The 18,606-nt window shown below is 46.7% G+C and overlaps 1 protein-coding gene across 10 annotated transcripts in view; it reads left to right on the forward strand.

Moving 5' to 3' along the window:
- Window positions 1–18,093, forward strand: part of MYO10 (myosin X) — a 255,150-nt gene extending 237,057 nt beyond the window's left edge. For 5 of the 10 annotated variants that reach the window (XM_081519314.1, XM_081519315.1, XM_081519313.1 and 2 more), the window contains exons 30-41: window positions 1,590–1,732; window positions 2,234–2,428; window positions 3,472–3,629; window positions 6,429–6,552; window positions 7,215–7,512; window positions 8,388–8,595; window positions 9,719–9,855; window positions 11,083–11,203; window positions 11,623–12,075; window positions 14,134–14,325; window positions 15,842–15,939; window positions 17,188–17,318. In XM_081519314.1, coding sequence (XP_081375440.1) covers window positions 1,590–1,732; window positions 2,234–2,428; window positions 3,472–3,629; window positions 6,429–6,552; window positions 7,215–7,512; window positions 8,388–8,595; window positions 9,719–9,855; window positions 11,083–11,203; window positions 11,623–12,075; window positions 14,134–14,325; window positions 15,842–15,939; window positions 17,188–17,206 — 2,146 coding nt within the window. In that variant the 3' untranslated portion in view covers window positions 17,207–17,318. Of the gene's footprint in view, window positions 1–1,589; window positions 1,733–2,233; window positions 2,429–3,471; window positions 3,630–6,428; window positions 6,553–7,214; window positions 7,513–8,387; window positions 8,596–9,718; window positions 9,856–11,082; window positions 11,204–11,622; window positions 12,076–14,133; window positions 14,326–15,841; window positions 16,136–16,164; window positions 17,319–17,915 lie in introns of those variants that run through there. The other 5 variants (XM_081519316.1, XM_081519318.1, XM_081519317.1 and 2 more) reach the window with 3 other exon arrangements.
- The last annotated feature ends 513 nt before the right edge of the window (window positions 18,094–18,606 follow it).

Below are 18,606 nucleotides of genomic sequence, written 5' to 3' on the forward strand. Positions count from 1 at the left end.
AGTCTAGTATTCTTGCCTGGGAAATCCCATGGACAGAAGAGCCTATGGTCCTTAGGGTCGCAAAAGAGTCAGATACAACCTGGCGACTAAACAATAACAACAAAAAAAAGGGAGAAACTTGGGATTCATATAGGAAGAAAATCCTTGCGTCCCAGTGCAGGGGTGAGTGAACTTCCCCCTTCTATATTTTAATAATGAACTGGAAAAGGATTTTGATGGAAGTGTATATGTAGAGTATTAATAAATTAAACCATAGTCATTTATTTTCCTTGACATGACTTCCTTACCCGTGCCCTTAAAAATAGCATATTTTCAGTTTTGTTTTTTTTGTTTTTGAAGGCAGATCTTCCTTGGCAATGGTCTCGGGGGTCTTTATACCCAGTGACCATCATCTTTACCATCTTTATTTTGCTTCTCCACTAAAGATTTCTGAGTACGAATGGAAATTGACTTCTGCCTTCAGTAACATTGCTTTAGAGAGACTAGAAATGAATTCAAATTGACAACAAAAATCATGTCTCCTGGGCCGAATGACAGTTCTGAGGTGTCCGTCACTCACCGTTCACGAAGTCTTTTCTGAGCTATATTCTTTGTTTCTACTAGTCACCCTGCACCTCCTCATACCTGACTCAGGAACCTTTAACATGTGCATGTCACGTCAGTCATCGAAACCGAGGTTCTTATTTTGAGGGTCACATTCCAGCCTGCATCTGTCTCCTTCTAAACCCCTTCATCTAGCACGCTGGGCATGTGATGATCCATGGGAGAAATTTCCATCCCTACCTGGCTTTTCCCTCTTCCCCAAGTGTTCACCTTTCTCCTTTCCTGACTCTAGAAAAATCTTGTTTTTTAAGGACCACCTGTCTGTCCATACTATAGTCCTGTTCCTCTTTCTTTTCCTTGAATTTTTGCAGCACTTAACTTCAGCAAACACTTGAAAAGTTGCAAAATATTGTTCATAGTCACTAGTTCCAGTGATTAAGAATTAATAGAAGCAAGGCCCTATGAGAGAGTCAGGGCATTGCCAGATAAAAAGATGCAGGAGAAAGTAAGTTTCCATTATTAATTGATCTCTGCCTGGAAAAGGCCCCCTTGTCAGCTCACACTGAGGTCATGGATCCAGGTGGTTTTCTGTTCCAGGCATAGTCAAGTGTATAAGATGTTCCACTTACAGCTGTTTACTAATCTTCTGTTACTGGTGTCTGACATTTCATTACCGACCCACAGAAATATTATCCAAGGCAGGAAGAAATTTACTTTGGAGAGGCATCCAAAAAAAATCTTTCCCCCATGGTCACCTTGGTTAGCCTGCCCGGAACCGAATTTCGTCTGGAAAGTTTTGCAAGAAGAAATGTTTTCCCTTCCAGGACCTTTCAGAATGTGTTGCTCCAAGTGTAAAGGTTAATGAGGCATAAAATAAATCCTGTAGAAATGAGCGAGGTTTGCCTCAGCAGAAAATACAAATAACACTGCCATTTTTCTCCCCGTGACCCGTAAGCCAGGAAAAAGACGCTCAGTCTTGGTTCACACGGAGGTGACGGTTTCAGTGGAGCTAAGCGGTTTTGCTTCCTTCTCTCCCCGCCACTCAGACCCAACTCCTTTGTGATCATCACGGCCAACCGGGTGCTTCACTGCAACGCCGACACGCCGGAGGAGATGCACCATTGGATAACGCTGCTGCAGAGGTCCAAGGGCGACACCAGAGTGGAGGGCCAGGAATTCATAGTGAGAGGTGATGCCCCTGAGGCTTTCTGACTTATGGAGCCCTGTTTTCATTTACATGAGTGTCTGCTGCATTTCCATTTTGAGCCTCTTTTCTGAATAATTTTGCCTCTTTTTTTTTTTTAATTGGAGTATAATTGCTTTGTCCAAGTTCACAGACGTCAATTTGGGCAAACCTGGGGAGATGGTGAGGGACAGGGAGGCCTGGCATGCTGCAGTCCATGGGGTCGCAAAGAGTCGGACACAACTCAGTGACTGAACAACAACATAATTGCTTTACGGGGTTGTGTTGCTGTTGTACAGTGAACTGAATCTGCCGTAGGTATACATATATCCCCTCCTCCTTGGATGATTTTGCCTGCTGGCGTTGTTAAAAATCCTCAAATAAGAAAGGATTGTGGCCATTGCTAGCAGATGTATAGAAAGACACCCCATTTGTAAGCTGATGGTCACCTGGTATGAGATATTGCTCATCCTGGTTTTGAATTAACACTTCAGTCTGTCTTTCCAGGGTGGTTGCACAAAGAAGTGAAAAACAGTCCGAAGATGTCTTCCCTGAAGCTGAAGAAACGGTGGTTTGTGCTCACGCACAATTCCTTGGATTACTACAAGAGCTCGGAGAAGAACGCTCTGAAGTTGGGCACCCTGGTTCTCAATAGTCTTTGTTCGGTTGTCCCACCTGATGAGAAGATCTTTAAGGAGACGGGTAAGCGGCGCGGTGTGCTTTGGGCTGACCATGCCCGAGATGTGGTCTGACTGAACATAGGAGTTCCAAGTTTGCTCAGAGCAAAGAGATGAGGTCCCCACCTAGCGTGTGTCCATTCTCTCCTCTCCCCTTCAAAAATGTCTCTTTCCTTGCTTAATTATCTTTTGAGGCTGTCCATGGTTACCTATATGAACACTTGATAATGTAAACCATAGTAAAGGGTCCTGATTTATTGAGTTGCAGAAAGATTCTTCTCAGGGCAATGAAATATAAACAGGTTTTCCTGCAGAACACCTTGTGTTTTTGTGCTTGTATTTTTTTGTCTTTCTCACCATTGCACCCTGCGAGTCATAAGGCATCCTAAAAACAAGGTAAATTCTGAGCGTTGGTGAACATAACCCAGTAGAATATAAAGCAGTCACACGAGCTTCTTTTTCTTTTCCCCTTTGGGTATTATGAAAGATGTTTTTAGATTGTTTATTTTGATTTTTGTTGCTAGTTATGACTTTGTGCTTTTTTAATACAGTTACTCCGTTCAAAAAATAGTATTTTTTTTAAAAACTGAAATCACTCCATTGCACTTTTCATCTGGTGCCTGAACACTTGGACTACTTGCTTTGCAGAAACAGTTTCTTTTGAAGGGAGGAGGGAGAATCGTAAGGAAAGGAAGAAAAGGAACAGAAAGCCGGGGGGGTGGAGTCAGAAATCTGAGGCAAGAGTTCTCACTCTTGCTCTAGAGCCTTGAACAGGGCTTTAGTTTATGCCTGTTGCTTCTTTTAGAGCAGATGGTACTAATTATATGTTTGATTCTGGGCTTATCATTTTAATGTTTGTCTCTCCCTCTCAACTGTAAAGTCCCCTTGACTTTGGGTATCTAGTGCAGGGCAGGGCATATGGAAGAAGTCAGCAAGTAGCTACTGAACTAAATAATAAGGGACTTAGGTGGAGACGACGTGGGTGCTGGATTTCTGGGACTCTGGTATGGGGATGTCACCTTGGTCCCCAAGGTTAACACTGGTATGTGTGTGTCACTGCTCTCATAGGCTACTGGAACGTCACCGTGTACGGACGCAAGCACTGCTACCGGCTCTACACCAAGCTGCTCAACGAGGCCACCAGGTGGTCCAGCGCCATTCAGAACGTGACCGACACCAAGGCCCCAATTGACACCCCCACGCAGCAGCTGATTCAAGATATCAAGGTGGGAGTGGTCATAGTGGTCCATAGTAGCTCCCAGATTCTCACCTTCTCACCCTCAGAACACCAAGACGTCAACATTAGTCACGCTTCATTTTCAGTCTGTAATCAAAACTAACTCTTGATCAATTGCATGTTTGTGCGTCCCAGGTTTTAAAAAACCTAAATGCTCGACTGCACGTGGAATGTGATGCTAAAGCTATCCTGTCTCTGGGGAGGTGTTAGGTGTGGCCGCGGAAGCTGTAGAACTGTGTAGGCAGAGCGACAGTGGTCTGTAATTTGGGGTGGGGGCTCTCCAATCGCAGGGACGTGGTGTGACTTGTGTGGGGAACAACCTGCATGTCACAGATTCCACTTGAGCCCATGTTAGGGCCCTTCCGGGAGTCACAAAATAATTCTACTTCCACTCAACGGTTTCTAGACCACACAAGTGGATTCACTAAGAGCCTATAATCTAAGTCTAATCCCGAGTGCTCAGTTATGTCTGACTCTTTGTGACCGTATGGACTAGAGCCCACCAGCCTCCTCTGTCCATGGGATTTTCCAAGCAAGAATACTGGAGTGGGCTGCTGTTTGCTCTTCCAGGGGATCTTCCCGACCCAGGGACCAAATTTGCACCTCCTGCATTGGCAGGTGGATTCTTGACCCCTGAGCCACCAGGGAGAAACCCAAGATGGGTCTAGAAAATTGGAATCCATGTCAGGTGCCTCTAAACTCACAGAAGAAGCTCCCAAGTTTCTGGACCAACACTGACCTTGTTAAACTGTGATTTTTCTGTTGATAAGATTACTTGCTCTGAGTAGATATTGAATGAATGAATGATCAAATGGCAGCCCTGAACAAGGATCACCGCACGGCGCTCATTTTCTAGGAATGAAAATGGAGACGTGGGATGTTCTGGTTGCACTGTTCACGTAACGGGTCAGTCCCTCGTGCAGAAGCAAGTCAGGGGAATTATGTTTATGCTCTTCCTCCAAGTTTTCCATGTGGGCAGGGTTCCAATACAAAGGAAAGAGCCAGAGCTATGACAGAAAAGATACCAGAATGATAGTGATCCAGGTATTTATTTACTGATGTACGTCAAAGAAAAGTAACTCATCAGATCCAGGAGGGAAGCTGTGCCTTTGTAAAGGTGGGAGAGGGTCTAACACATCAGTAGGGTATTATTACCCACCAAATTCAAGTCATACTTTTGATTCCAAAATATATTTTCTGGGTATTTGGAGTCAAATTCCTATAAGTCAGTTATCCTACAAACTGCAGAGCTGTCCAGGGACCCCTTGAAACTAATATGTCACTAAGAACACTTGAAACTAATAATGTCATTTCTTGTCTTAAAAAAATGAATTTTTTGAAGCTTTCTTATGAAAAAAGAGAAAAGCACATATCAGCTGAATTTTCTCTTCAAAGCTATATCTTATCTACCCCTCTATTTACTACATAAATCAAACATGAAACAGTAAATAGTTTTTAACTGTGAAACAATGCTTCTTAACATTTAGAAGCACTTCTTAACTTAGACAAATACATTTAATTCATTAGAAACCAGATGTTAAAAAAGTAAGAATTTTTTAAAAGTAATTAAAATATATTTCCTTCTTGTTTTCAGTTGAGCGTTACTAAAAAAATTTCATAGTGGAAATGAAATCACCACGATAGAATGATTTATTGCCTCTCCTCCAACTTTTCTGTTGATTCAAAGTTCTAGAAACAAAAGACCAATGAGAGAACTAGCAAAATGTTTTTTTTTTTTCCTAGCGGCCACCCTACACAGCTTGCAGGATCTTAGTTTCCCAACCAGGGATCAAACCCAGGGCCCCTTCAGTAGAAACTCAGAGTCCTGATCACTGAACAGCTAGGGAATTCCTATTTTTAAAATGAATTACAAACAAGGATAGAATGATTTGCCAAATGACTTATGGCTAAATAATTAGCAAGAGAAGTTACTAATTTTTTAAGTATATGTAATTTCCAAAGATTGCTCCTTAGAAGAAAACCTATGACAAACCTAGATAACATATTAAAAAGCAGAGTCATCACTTTGCTGACAAAGGTCTGTATAGTCAGAGCTATGGGTTTGTCAGTAGTCATGTGTGGATGTGAGAGTTGGACCATAGAGAAGGCTGAGAGCTGAAGAATGGATGCTTTCGAATTGTGTTGGAGAAGACTCTTGAGAGTCCCTTGGACTGCAAGGAGATCAAGCTAGTCAATCCTAAAAGAAATAAATCCTGAATATTATTTGAAGGACTGATGTTGAAGCTGAAGCTCCAATCCTTTGGCCACCTGATGCGAAGAACTGACTCACTGGGAAAGACCTTGATGCTGGAAAGATTGAGGGCAGGAGGAGAAGGGAACGACAGAGGATGAGATGGTTGGATGGCATCAATGGGCATGAGTTTGAGCAAAACTCCAGGAGTGAAGTGAAGGACAGGGAAGCCTGGCATGCTGCAGTCCATGGGTTGGTTCAGACACAACTTAGTGACTGAACACCACCACCAACAATCTCCAGAGGGAATGTTTTTTAATAACATAGGAAAATATATGCAAACCAAAAAAAGAGAATGAGAATAAGCTATGTAAGAAAAATAGGAATGTGTGATTTGTCCTGAAACATTGCTTGTGGGTATCTTGGTGCTTGAGATGATTAATGCTGGATTCCCATCACCATCCACAAGCTGCAGGTGTTTTGTGACGTATTTAAACCATTTGTGTGCAAGTGGATATGGGTGGCTTTGTTCTTTTCGTGTGTATGTGTCTTACGATAAGCTCGTGGGCGTTCTCTTATGGCTCCGTTCTTCTCAAGGAGAACTGCCTGAACTCAGACGTGGTGGAGCAGATCTACAAGCGGAACCCCATCCTGAGGCATACCCACCACCCGCTGCACTCGCCACTTCTGCCCCTGCCCTACGGAGACATCAACCTCAACCGTGAGTCCCGAATTCCACCCGGACCCGGGACACGGTGCTGTGGCTCCCTGTGAACTCTTGAGCTCCATCAGATTCGCGTTAATTGGTTACAGCGGCATGAGGATTGTCGTATTAAAGAATATGCTAGTTCTCCCCAGGAACTCATGGTACCCTTTGTACTAGAACTGGGGTTCCCAACCGCCAGGATCCGATGCCTGGTGATCGGAGGTGGGGCTGATGTAATAATAATAGAAATAAAGTACATAATAAAAGTAATGCACTTGAATCATCCCCAAACCATCCCCACCCTCCTCACCTGGTCTATTGAAAAATTTTCCTCCACGAAAATCGGTCTCTGGTGCGAAAATGATTGGGGAACGCTGTGAGAAGCAGACCCCAAACAGATGTCTTACCTGTCAACTATGGAACCTGTTTGGCACAGACCAGCTTCTCAGTAAGCATTTTACACAGGAAAATAGTTCAGTTACATGTTTAAAAAGTTTAAGCAACTAAAAATAGTTTAGCCTGCCTCTGTTGGGCTGGTTGGAGTGTCCAGGACACATGGGGGGCGGGGGGTCACTGCATCCTGAAATAGCTGTCTCCAGCCCTGCCTCTTGTCTGCTGCTCAGAGGGTACCGTCTCCGAACCCCTTGTGTGACTCGTGTTTGTTTTGCTCCTCCTAGTGCTCAAAGACAAGGGCTACACGACGCTTCAGGACGAAGCCATCAAGATATTCAACTCCCTCCAGCAGCTGGAGTCCATGTCCGACCCTATTCCCATCATCCAGGGCATCCTCCAGACGGGGCATGACCTCCGGCCTCTGCGAGATGAGCTGTACTGCCAGCTCATCAAGCAGACCAACAAGGTGCCCCACCCGGGCAGTGTGGGCAACCTCTGCAGCTGGCAGATCCTCACCTGCCTGAGCTGCACCTTCCTGCCCAGCCGCGGGATCCTTAAGTACCTCAAGTTCCACCTGAGAAGGTACGAGTGGCCTGGGCGGTGCTGCTTATGTCCAGGGTACAGTGACCTGTGGCTCTGAAAACTCAGACCCAGAACAGAAGACGCCTGGTGTGGGTCAGCCTCCTAGGTCACCTGAGCAGCATACCGGGGGCAGATGACCTTTGTGTCTCTAAACCACATGGGGCTGGTCCAGGGACCAGGTCACTTTGGGGGTTGTGTCCTGATGGGTAGGACGTTGGATAAATTTAATGCCACCGCTCTATATGAGGGCTTTCCTGGTGGCTCAGCAGTAAAGTATCCATCTGCAATGCAGGAGATGAGTTCGATCCCTGGGTTGGGACGATCCCCTGTTGGAGGGCATGGCAACCCACTCCAGTATTCCTGCCTGGAGAATCCCCATGGAGAGAGGAGCCTGGCAGGCTATAGTCCATGGGGTTGCAGAGAGTCGAACACAACTGAAGTGACTTAGCACATGCAAACTCTATATAAACAGGAAACAAACAAACAAAACCTTAGATATTTGTTTCAGATCAAGCAGGTGGAAACTGTCTGATTCAGATGCAGATTAACGGTGAGAAAGGGATTTTCACAGGACAGTATGAGGCATGTGGCTTTTTCAAATATAATAGCTCTGCAGAGGTCAGCTGGTAGCAAAAGTTGCTCCCAGTCATACTTGGGCTCTTTGGCCTCTGGATTTTCTGTCTGTCTTCCTTCCTTTGTTTCTGTCTCTTCCTTTCCACTGCTTTCATCTTTAAACAGCACAGGGTGAGCTACAGAAGTGGCTGGCGTTGGTTCTGCTCATCGCTGGGACCCCACTGGCCACCTTGGTCTGCGGTGCCTTGAAGCTGCCCGACTCTCCCTAACCAGGCAACTAACAGTCAGTGTTTGTCTCCTAGGATACGGGAGCAGTTTCCAGGAACTGAGATGGAAAAATACGCCCTCTTCATTTATGAATCTCTTAAGAAAACCAAATGCAGAGAGTTTGTGCCTTCGAGAGATGAGATAGAAGCTCTGATCCATCGGCAAGAGATGACGTCCACAGTGTACTGCCACGGCGGGGGTTCCTGCAAGATCACCATCAACTCCCATACCACGGCTGGGGAGGTAAGTGGAACGCCCAAGTGCCCACGTGCTTCCTTAGGTCGGGAAAATTGTGTATAGTAAGGTCAGCCATCATGCACAGGTGTGACTGGCATAGTGCCGCTGCTCAGTAAACCAGGAAGCAGCCCATAATCCTGCTCATCTGAGAAGCAGTGAAGTATCTAGTAGAGATTATGGACCTGACTCAGATAGACCCACCATGACAAGGGTGTATCTGATTGTTTCTGCAGTAAAGTATTTCTGTTTGCCACACAAATATCTGGTGCATGGGGGCTTCCCAGGTGGCTCAGTGTTAAAGAATCCACCTGCCAGTGCAGGAGCCATAGACATGGGTTCAATCCCTGGGTTGGAAAGATCCCGTGGAGGAGGCCAAGGCAACCCACTTCAGTATTCTTGCCTGGAGAATCCCATGGACAGAGGAGCCTGATGGGTTACAGTCCATGGGGTCCCAAAGAGTCAGACATGACTCAGTGACTAAACAACAACAACAATCTAGAACATTGGGAGAGGGGAACAGTTTCTTCCTTTCTTTTTTCAATGTAAACTTAGTATTAATATTGCAAAAACAATGGGCTAAAAGGAAAAGTACAGTAAAACCCAGGAAAGCTGGTGTAGCAGAAATATCGATGGAAATCACTATTAGACAAAAGGGCTTTATTTTTGTTTTTGTTTTTTACAATTTTATTTATTTATTTTGGCTGAGCTGGGTCTTTGTTGTGGTGTGTGGGCTTCTCATGTCTTGCTACACAGGCTTAGTTGCCCCGTGGCATGTGGGATCTTAGTTCCCCAACCAGGAATCGAACCTGCGTCATCTGCATTGGAAGGTGGATTCATAACTACTAGACGACCAGGGAAGTCCCCAAAAGGACTTTAGTTTCATGCACTTGCTAGTTTGCAAGAAACTAGCCCAGCATCTGCCCCTACCAGTAGGCAGAATATCCTGTGTTCTTTTTGGCAAGGAAGACAGAGAACTGATTTCAAGAGAACCAGGGGAAATAGCACCTTGGAAATTCCACACACGCTGGTGTCGGAAAGCTGCTTGGACCCTCGCATGTGCCGGCAGCTCCCTCTGGCTCCTGATAAAGGCATGTTCTAGAACCACAGCTGAGGACCCCGTGTGTTGCAGGTGGTGGAGAAGCTGATCCGAGGCCTGGCCATGGAGGACAGCAGAAACATGTTTGCGCTCTTTGAGTACAATGGACACGTCGATAAAGCCATTGAGAGCAGGACCATCGTAGCGGATGTGTTGGCAAAGTTTGAAAAGTAAGTTCCTTCTCCCTGAAGTGCCAGCAGATTAGAGAAAGGAAGTTAAGAGAAAGAGGGTTTGAACTTCTATTCCATTTTCAGCTTCAGCGTGTATTCAAATCTGCCTCATTTTACCTGTGTTGAAGCATATTTAATTTCTCATCTCTCTCTGCTGCCTGTTTCCCTTGACCCTGGATAGAGCCACTGTCTCAAATATGATTCACTCATCCTTGTTCCTCCGCCCCATTCTTTCTCCCGGTTCCCTGTTATTCCCATTATCCCTGAATTTTCTGATTTTCTCAGATCTTCACTTGTCATTAGCTTTGAAGCTGGGCAAGTAGACAGAAGCCAGCATATAAACTCTTCAAACCCCATTTAGTATCTCTTGGATCTACAATATTCACAGCCCCCAAGTAACACAAAAGATATTCCTACTCTAGAATGATGCTAGTGCCAATAACAAGACTCCAGCCAGGCTGGGCCCTCGCCCTTCCCAACTGCATAAGGGGGTGGAAGCAGCTTTAACTTAGAAATGTGGCAGGGGACTGCGAGGTTTAGAGCAGCCCCAAACTTCAAGTCTCTGAGAAGTGACATCCTCTCTTCTGGGTGGGCCTGGTCTAAGTGCTTTGTTGGAAATAAGCCAAAATGGAAACAAAGAAAAAAAAGATTTTTTTTTCTACTTTATGTAAACACAGCTTCCCTGATATTCATATCAGTTTTTGTTCAGGTGTTTTGTTTTTTTTTTGCTGAGCTGTGCGCTTGCAAGATCTTAGTAGACCAGGGATCAAACCTGGGCAGTGGAAGGGCAGAGTCCTAATCACTGGACTGTCAGGGAATTCCTCAGGTCAGTTGTTATAAATATTTGAGAGTTGGCAGAGGGAATGAAGGAATAGGCTTTGTTTTTTCTTTCTCTGAATGCAGTATGATGTTTAGCAGAAACTAACGAGAATGGGCACTCAGAAAATACTTGTTAGCTCAGTTTACCTGAAGGCTGCCTGTTGGTTGTCTTTAAAACTAGAATGAAAGCGTGTTTTTCGCCTCTGGATAAGTTAGCAGGGAACTCTCAGAAGCTTCGCCCTGGCTCTGTTTTCCCTCCTGCCACCCCACCTCCACACTCTGCTCTGAGCCCAGACAGGGTATCTGAATCCTGACCTAGAACACATCCCATGCACTGATGGCGCTGTGGGTCATCCTTGGCCCGTATCCGGTTTTACTTCCTGCGTCTCTCTCCGCTTCTGTCTGTAGGCTGGCCGCCACTTCAGAGGCGGGCGAGCAGCCTTGGAAATTCTACTTCAAACTTTACTGCTTCCTGGACACAGACAACGTGCCAAAAGACAGTGTGGAATTCGCCTTTATGTTTGAACAGGTAAATGGTGTTCTTAGGCTCCTTTGCAGATGCGCAGGGGTGAACCCATTCATACCCGTCTGATGTTAACTGCTAGTCCTTAGAAACCAGGCATGGCAGTGGAATTCTCAGCGTAACCAGTGTGGGTTGCTCTTTTATTCATTGGTAGAAGGAAACTTGCGTACGTATTATGTGAACTCCTGTACCAGGAACTGTCCTAGTTGGGGATGGGGAGGAGTGAGAGGGAGAGGAAATAATACACGTTTTCAGTGGTACCCATTGCCAGGGAGAAATTTGAAGTCACGAAGGGGCATTAGGGTACCAATTTATGGAAGATGGCATTTGAGAGAAATCCTAATGGTTTGAGGGAGCAAGCCAGGCGGGTGTCATGTTGCACGGCAGTGTCTGGCCTCGTAAAGCCATCGACCGCCTCTTCGCAGGCCCATGAAGCCGTCATCCATGGCCACTACCCGGCCCCCGAGGAGAACCTGCAGGTGCTGGCTGCCCTGCGGCTCCAGTACCTGCAGGGAGATTACACGCTGCACGCCCCGGTGCCGCCCCTCGAGGAGGTCTACTCGCTGCAGAGGCTCAAGGCCCGCATCAGCCAGTCCACCAAGAGCTTCACGCCGGGGGAGCGGCTGGAAAAGAGGCGCACGAGCTTCCTGGAGGGGACCCTGCGGCGAAGCTTCCGGACGGGCTCGGCAATACGGCAGAAGGCAGAGGAGGAGCAGATGGTGGACATGTGGGTCAAGGAGGAGGTGTGCTCCGCGCGGGCCAGCATCATGGACAAGTGGAAGAAATTCCAGGGCATGAGCCAGGAACAGGCCATGGCCAAATACATGGCCTTGATCAAGGAGTGGCCTGGGTACGGGTCGACGCTCTTCGACGTGGAGGTGAGAGCGGGCTGCTGCTTCCCGGACCAGGTTGCACACCCGAGTCAATATGACCTCGGTCAAGGTCACAGGGAGGGAGGACCGGGTGGAACACGTGGCTCTCTTACCCTCTGCGGTTGCGTGCATGCTAAGTCACTTCGGTCATATCAGACTCCTTGTGACCCTGTGGACTATAGCCCACCGGGCTCCTCTGTCCATGGGGATTCTCCAGGCATGAATACTGGAATGGGTTGCCTTGCCCTCCTCCAGGGCATCTTCCCCACCCAGGGATCAAACCGGTGTCTCTTATGTCTCCTGCTTTGGCAGGTGGGTTCTTTACCACTAGCGCCACCTGGGAGGCCCCACCCTCATAGGTTAGAGCTCCCCAATTTTACCCTTAACACCACTCCCACCCACCCAAAGTATTCTTCCTCCTTTTCGGTAAATGCTTTTGTAATGTTAGAAGCAAGTGGAAAATTGATATCATCTATTCTTAAATAACTTCTGACTCTTATTCAAGCTGTAGACCCAATGAAAAAGTGTTGGTAAAAATCTGCGTTAAAGTTTTTTAAAAAAAAATCTTAGCAGTATGTCCATAAAATTAGAAAATTTGGATATACTTGGATTTTAACTTTTTTTCCTGTGACTATTTGTAGGGAAGAATTTCTTTTGCACAATTGGAATTTGGCTAAATTTGCATCAACCCAGTACTGATTCATACCCTTTTTCTTTTTTTAAGTAGACCATATATTGAAAGAAAATTTTATTAATGATCAAGATCAAGCCTTGACAAACTGCAGCCTGAGGGCCCAATGCTTCCTGCCTTCTTTTTTTTTGTAAATAAAGTTTTATTGGAATACAGCAGTGCTCTTTCTTTTATGTATTTTTCTCTGACTGCTTTCAGGCTAAAATGGCAGTTGAATAGCTGTGACCGATACCACAAACCTAAAATATTTACTGTCTGTTCCTTAACAGATAAGTTTGCCAACTCTTGGTCTAGACGATCATCTGTTTTTCTTATGATCAGAGTCATCCAGCATGTTATCTGTTGACTTTTAAAGAACGCTTTATAAAACCCTAAATATTGATCATATATTCCATGAGTTTTCACTGGATGCCATCTTTGGGTAGGTGGGTTGGTTGGTTGAGTCAGCTACATTTGTTTTTAAGTATAAGTCAGATGCTTTGTACAAGTACCTCCTCTCCTGTGTCACCGATGTGTATCCCTCCTGAGTCCCATTGTCTGGTGTTGTCATCCCTATATCCTATGTTCCTCCACTTACGTGTGCAAAAAAGTCTGTTGGTAAACCAGTGAGATCAACCACCATACACGCAAAAGGTCATTGCTGCTCCTTGTCACGAGATGTGTTTTTCAGGAAGAGCTGAAACTGCTCAGCACATATTTGGAGAATTTCCCTCTATGATCCTAGATTTTGTATTTGAAGAACAACCATCCAAAATAGGATTGAGGTGGAGCTAGAGATAGACAGGGATCCCCAGGTGGCATTAGTGGTAAAGAACCTGCCTGCCAGTGCAGGAGACGTAAGAGACGCCGGTTCCATCCCTGGATAGGGAAGATCCCCTGGAGGAGGGCATGGCAACCCACTCTAGTATTCTTGCTTGGACAATCCCACGGACAGAGGAGCCTGGTGGGCTACAGTCTGTAGGGCACAAAGCGTTGGACACAGCTGAAGTCACTTAGCATGCAGCGATAGAGAGGCTGCTTGATTTGATGGGGAATTACTGTCAAGTTCCTCGCCTATGGCCACCTTCTTATAGTTAATTCACATGGCCAAGACAGTGGTGATGTTGAGAGGTGGAGAGTCCAAGCAAGATGCTGGTAAACAGTTGGTGTCCTCCAGATGCATGGGGTTGATGAGTTGGTCAGAAATCAGTCAAGCCAGCCAGAGAGTCACCATTTCTCCTATTTTGTATTTCAGTTGCCGTCTGCATAAAGACACATTGAATGTGTTCAGTACGCTGTGCAGAGGGCTGGGCTCCAAGCCCATCTTGTGGTTTCTGTGTCCTGTTTCTGACTTTGCTGATCTGATCTTGCCCTAACTCTTGCCCACCCCCCAGTGCAAGGAAGGTGGCTTTCCCCAGGACCTCTGGCTGGGCGTCAGCGCCGACGCGGTCTCTGTCTACAAGCGTGGGGAGGGGAGGCCGTTGGAAGTCTTCCAGTACGAACACATCCTCTCCTTTGGTGCCCCCCTGGCCAATACCTACAAGATCGTCGTCGATGAGAGGGAGCTGCTCTTTGAAACCAGTGAGGTAAGAGGCAAATCTTTCGTCCGTGGCCTTGATGAACTTGGAAGACAACATCCCATTTCCTGATGCCTTCGACTGAATAACTTTATTTGAATATTTCACTCTAAGACATAGGAAAATACAGTATGGTGGTCCCTCCCTTGCTGCAGGTTTCCCACAGGCCAAAATCTGATAGTCCTACATTTCTTCTGTATACCTTTGCAATGGAGAAACTTGGTTTCCAGCTGTCAGGGGGTTTTACCCTTGCAGGAAAAGAAGAGAAGGGGAAGTGACATAGAAATGAAGAAATTTGGTTTCCAGCTGTCAGGGGGGTCTTACCCTTGCAGGAAGAGAGAGGGAAGTGACATAGAGGTCCAAAAAATTATATATAATTTGGCAATAAAGCCTTGCGAAAATTATTAGACACGGTGGCAGTGGATCACAGCTATGAGACTGGGGCCAGGCAGTGTCCAAGGAGGGAGAGAGTGGCAGACTGTCCTGGGAAGAGCTAATTCTCACCACACATTAAAAAAAATCACAAAACCACCTCTGTATACATGCCATCCCACTCCAAAGCATAAAATGTAGTAGTTATCATGATGAGAATGCAGGAAGCCTGTTGAGGTCTCCACGCAGGGAACTGCTAACAAGCAAAGGTGAGAAATGGGCGTGAATTCCATGCCTCGCATTTGGCTATTGGTGTAAAGTGAGAGGTGCTGGGAGATGATGACCACAGATGTGGTGCAGGTGTGCAGAGGGATGGAAGGAGGTGGAGGCTTTTATTGGCGGGTCCCTGGTGCCCGGCTGCCGGATTTGTTCAACTCCAGTAGATAGCAAAGAACCGCTGTGAGATGTGTGCATGGTGTGTCAGGACACTGCTTTCACAGGGATGTCCGGTGGGATTAGAAGGGAGAGAGATCAGGGAGATGGAAGCCAGTTAGGATGTCTTTGCAGGGACCCAGGCCAGCCTTCAGGAGGAATGGGCCAGAAAGGGGTGGCAGTGAACACACCATGAAAGAGCTACTGTGCATGCAAAGTTGGCAGGGAGCAGAACGTGCATGGGTGCTCCCCATTCCACCCCCCTTCCCGGCCCTCAGTTCTGTTTCTCCAGCCGTATCACGAGGTGCTGACCGGCAGGATGGGATCCAATCTTTAAAAGCTGTGATTGTGGCCTCTGTCGTGTGCCCTTATTTTCAGTGGGGACAGCCATCCCAGCCCTGATCATACCAAGACTAATGTGATTAGGTGGGGGCTTTCTTTTACCTGCAAAATGCGACAGTTTTACATCAGGCAACCACCAGGTGGCGCAGGTGGAAAGGCCAGGAGTCCCTTCTCCCCGCCACGAGCAAAAGGGCAAAAGCAGATGAACTTCTGGCCGAATCCAGGGCCTGCACCGTGGATTCACGCGGACAGGCTGCTGGCTTTTGCGGGCAGGACGGGCCCCCGCTTGCGCGCTGGGCGGAGGGTGTCTGATCGTCAGCCTGGGCCCCTGGCCTTGCGGACGCTTGGTGACCAGGGGTCCACTCTGCTCCCCCGGCAGGTGGTGGACGTGGCCAAGCTCATGAAAGCCTACATCAGCATGATCGTCAAGAAGCGCTACAGCACCTCGCGCTCCGTGAGCAGCCAGGGCAGCTCCAGGTGAGGTCCTGAGTCCCCGTGAACTCAGCACCTGCACGCGCCACCCCGCTCCTCGGCCCCCTGCCGGCCCCGCGTCTGCAGTCCGCACTGCGGCCACCCCGGACTTTCCAGAAGCCCCTCGTCGGAGGGAGGTGTCTCGGGGGACCTTTCGCCCTGTCCACTCCAGCGATCGGTGTATCCAGCTGTACCACCTTAACCCAGTTTCCAAAGCTTTACTTCTCTTAGATGACACATGCCTTAGAGGAAACAAAGCCCACGCTGCCACCAAAGCAGCCGGAAGTGCCTTAACTCCGTGGAGCCGACCCGAACCCCCCGTAACTGTGCTACTGAAGGGAGATAGATGCTCGCCCCTGCTTTCCGGGAAGGCTTGCTGAGCTTCGAGTGGGGGAGGGGCGTCCATCCATCAATTCTGCACTAACCTCCCGGCCTGATTTCCCCTGGGAGGGAAGGTGAGGGAGTGGGGAGGGGGAAGGAGAGAGAGCGTGAGGGGATGGTCTATTTTAGGTGGAGAGCTGCTGGCAGCCTTCCTCACAGACGCCTATTAACTTTTTCTCTTTGTTTCATCTTTAACGTGCATGCGCTTGCCTGTGCACGCATGTGTTCATAAACACATCACTTTCATCATTGTTCCGCGAGCCTTGAAAGTGAAGGGAAAGAGGATGTGCAATGAGTGGTGTAGCATCTGTGTGTTTTAACCGTTCAGAGTCAAGAGTCCTCAACTGTTACTTTGCAAGATGGTTTTTACTAACAACCCGGAATCCTGGAATTTTCCTGTCTTTGCTGTATTTCAAAAGCCACATTTTTGACTCCAGTTTTGTTTTATGTGTAGCAAAGTCTGCAATCTGTGTCTGCTGTATTATAAACAGATATGCAGCCTGCAAATAACTGTATTTATAAACCACTCTTAAACAGCTGGCTCCAAGGCTGTTTTTAGAACTGTATGAAGTCACTTTGGAGTCTTCAGTTTCTAAGAGATTTAAGTTAAAAAATGTTTCCTGGAGGGTTAGCTTGAATCACTCTGTGGGTAGATTGTGACTTAACCATGTTTGAGGGAAAAGTGTCACCTTCCTTGAAAGCAACTTGAGCAAATCTTTAAAGGACCCTGACATTCAATGCTGAGGCTTTAGTAAAATACACACCTATTTTATCCCAAGTTTATAATGGTGGCCTGAACAAGGCCCCTGTAAATAAATCAGCATTATGACCAGAAGAAAGATAATCTGGTCTTGGACTTCTATTTTTATACAGAAAACTTGTAAAGACTTAAGCCGACTAAGTCTACCCACCAAGAGAAGAAACTTGCCTTATCCCTATGGATAGCCATGTGGAATCATTGTTTCTTGGCTCAAGAAAGTCTGACAATAAAAGATACTAGCTAACGTGCAGCGTCTTTTCTTTATGGGGTGGCTCTCAATACCACATGGGCTTTGTTTGTGTTTTTGTTGGGTTTTCGTTTTAATGCTCAAGGCTTCAAAGGGTCAAAGCTGTGTGTTTCATGCACTTGATCATCGGGACTATATGTCAGCCACGTGGTCACTTCAGCAGCTTTTTTAGACACAGAGCATGACCCCAAGACAGCGGAGCAGGTAAAGCACCAGGTTCAGTGAAATCACGGGAATCTGAGGACTTGAATTGTGGATGTTGGACTGTCTCCTGTAGCCGACCCCCAGGACGCCTGACGGCGGAGCCTCTGTCCTGCCACCTGCTTGTGAGCAGAATACACAGGGAACTTGTTTAGCGACCAATTTCCCCCAAAGAACACAGGCTCCTTAATCAGACATGGCACGTGACGTCACTGGCCCCCCCAGTGTCCTTCTCATCACCTGTGTGTCCTTGTGTCCTGGAGCTGCCTCCTCCCAGGAGCGATCAGGAGGTGACCTGAAGCCAAGTGCTGCCCCAGCACTTGGCCTAGAGGTAACCAAACAAAGGTGAGCTAAGACTTCGGTATTTTGTTGTTGTCATTGTTTTCACTTCAGGCCCCAAGAGCAGCCGGCAGAAGTGCTTTTTCCACTGCTGACCGCTCAGGACTTCCTCTATAACTTCTCATACCCCAGAACGGTGCCCCACACCCCCAATCACATATGAGGAAGTGGGCAGAGACAGGCAAAGTGACTTGGCTGAGGCATTGCAGCAGCGCCAGACTTGAACCAGGATCTCTTTACACAAAAGCCTTTACCCATCAATAGCTTCAACTTAACATTTTATTTAGAAGTAATTACAGATTCAGAGAATGTTGGAATAGAACAAACAGAAAGGCCTCTACACCCTTCACCTGGGTGTCCCCAGGGGTAACATCTCAGACAACCGCAGAAAATATCACAGCTAAGAAGCTGAGTTTCCTCCATCTGCAGTTTATTCTGATTTCACCAGATTGACACAGACTTACTGTGTGTGAGACTAATAGGTTTGTGCACATGGCCAGTGGAGTAATATTGAGTCTCTGCTTATTACAGACAAAGGCATCAACATGGACAACTAGTTGGACAACCTAGTTGTTTTTTCATTTGTTCTAATTTGTAATTCTTTTAGAAGAGAATACACATAGGTGGTTTTTTTTTTTTTAATTCAGACAGTAAAATGACTTTTTTCCACCCAGCTGTGATCCCCAGGTTTACCCAGTTTACTTCCCCAGAAACAATTATTTTTACCATTTTCTAGAATATTCTT

Source organism: Giraffa tippelskirchi, chromosome 8 (assembly GCF_054371585.1).
Source record: "Giraffa tippelskirchi isolate mGirTip1 chromosome 8, T2T-mGirTip1v1.2.pri, whole genome shotgun sequence".
Lineage (NCBI taxonomy): Eukaryota > Metazoa > Chordata > Mammalia > Artiodactyla > Giraffidae > Giraffa > Giraffa tippelskirchi.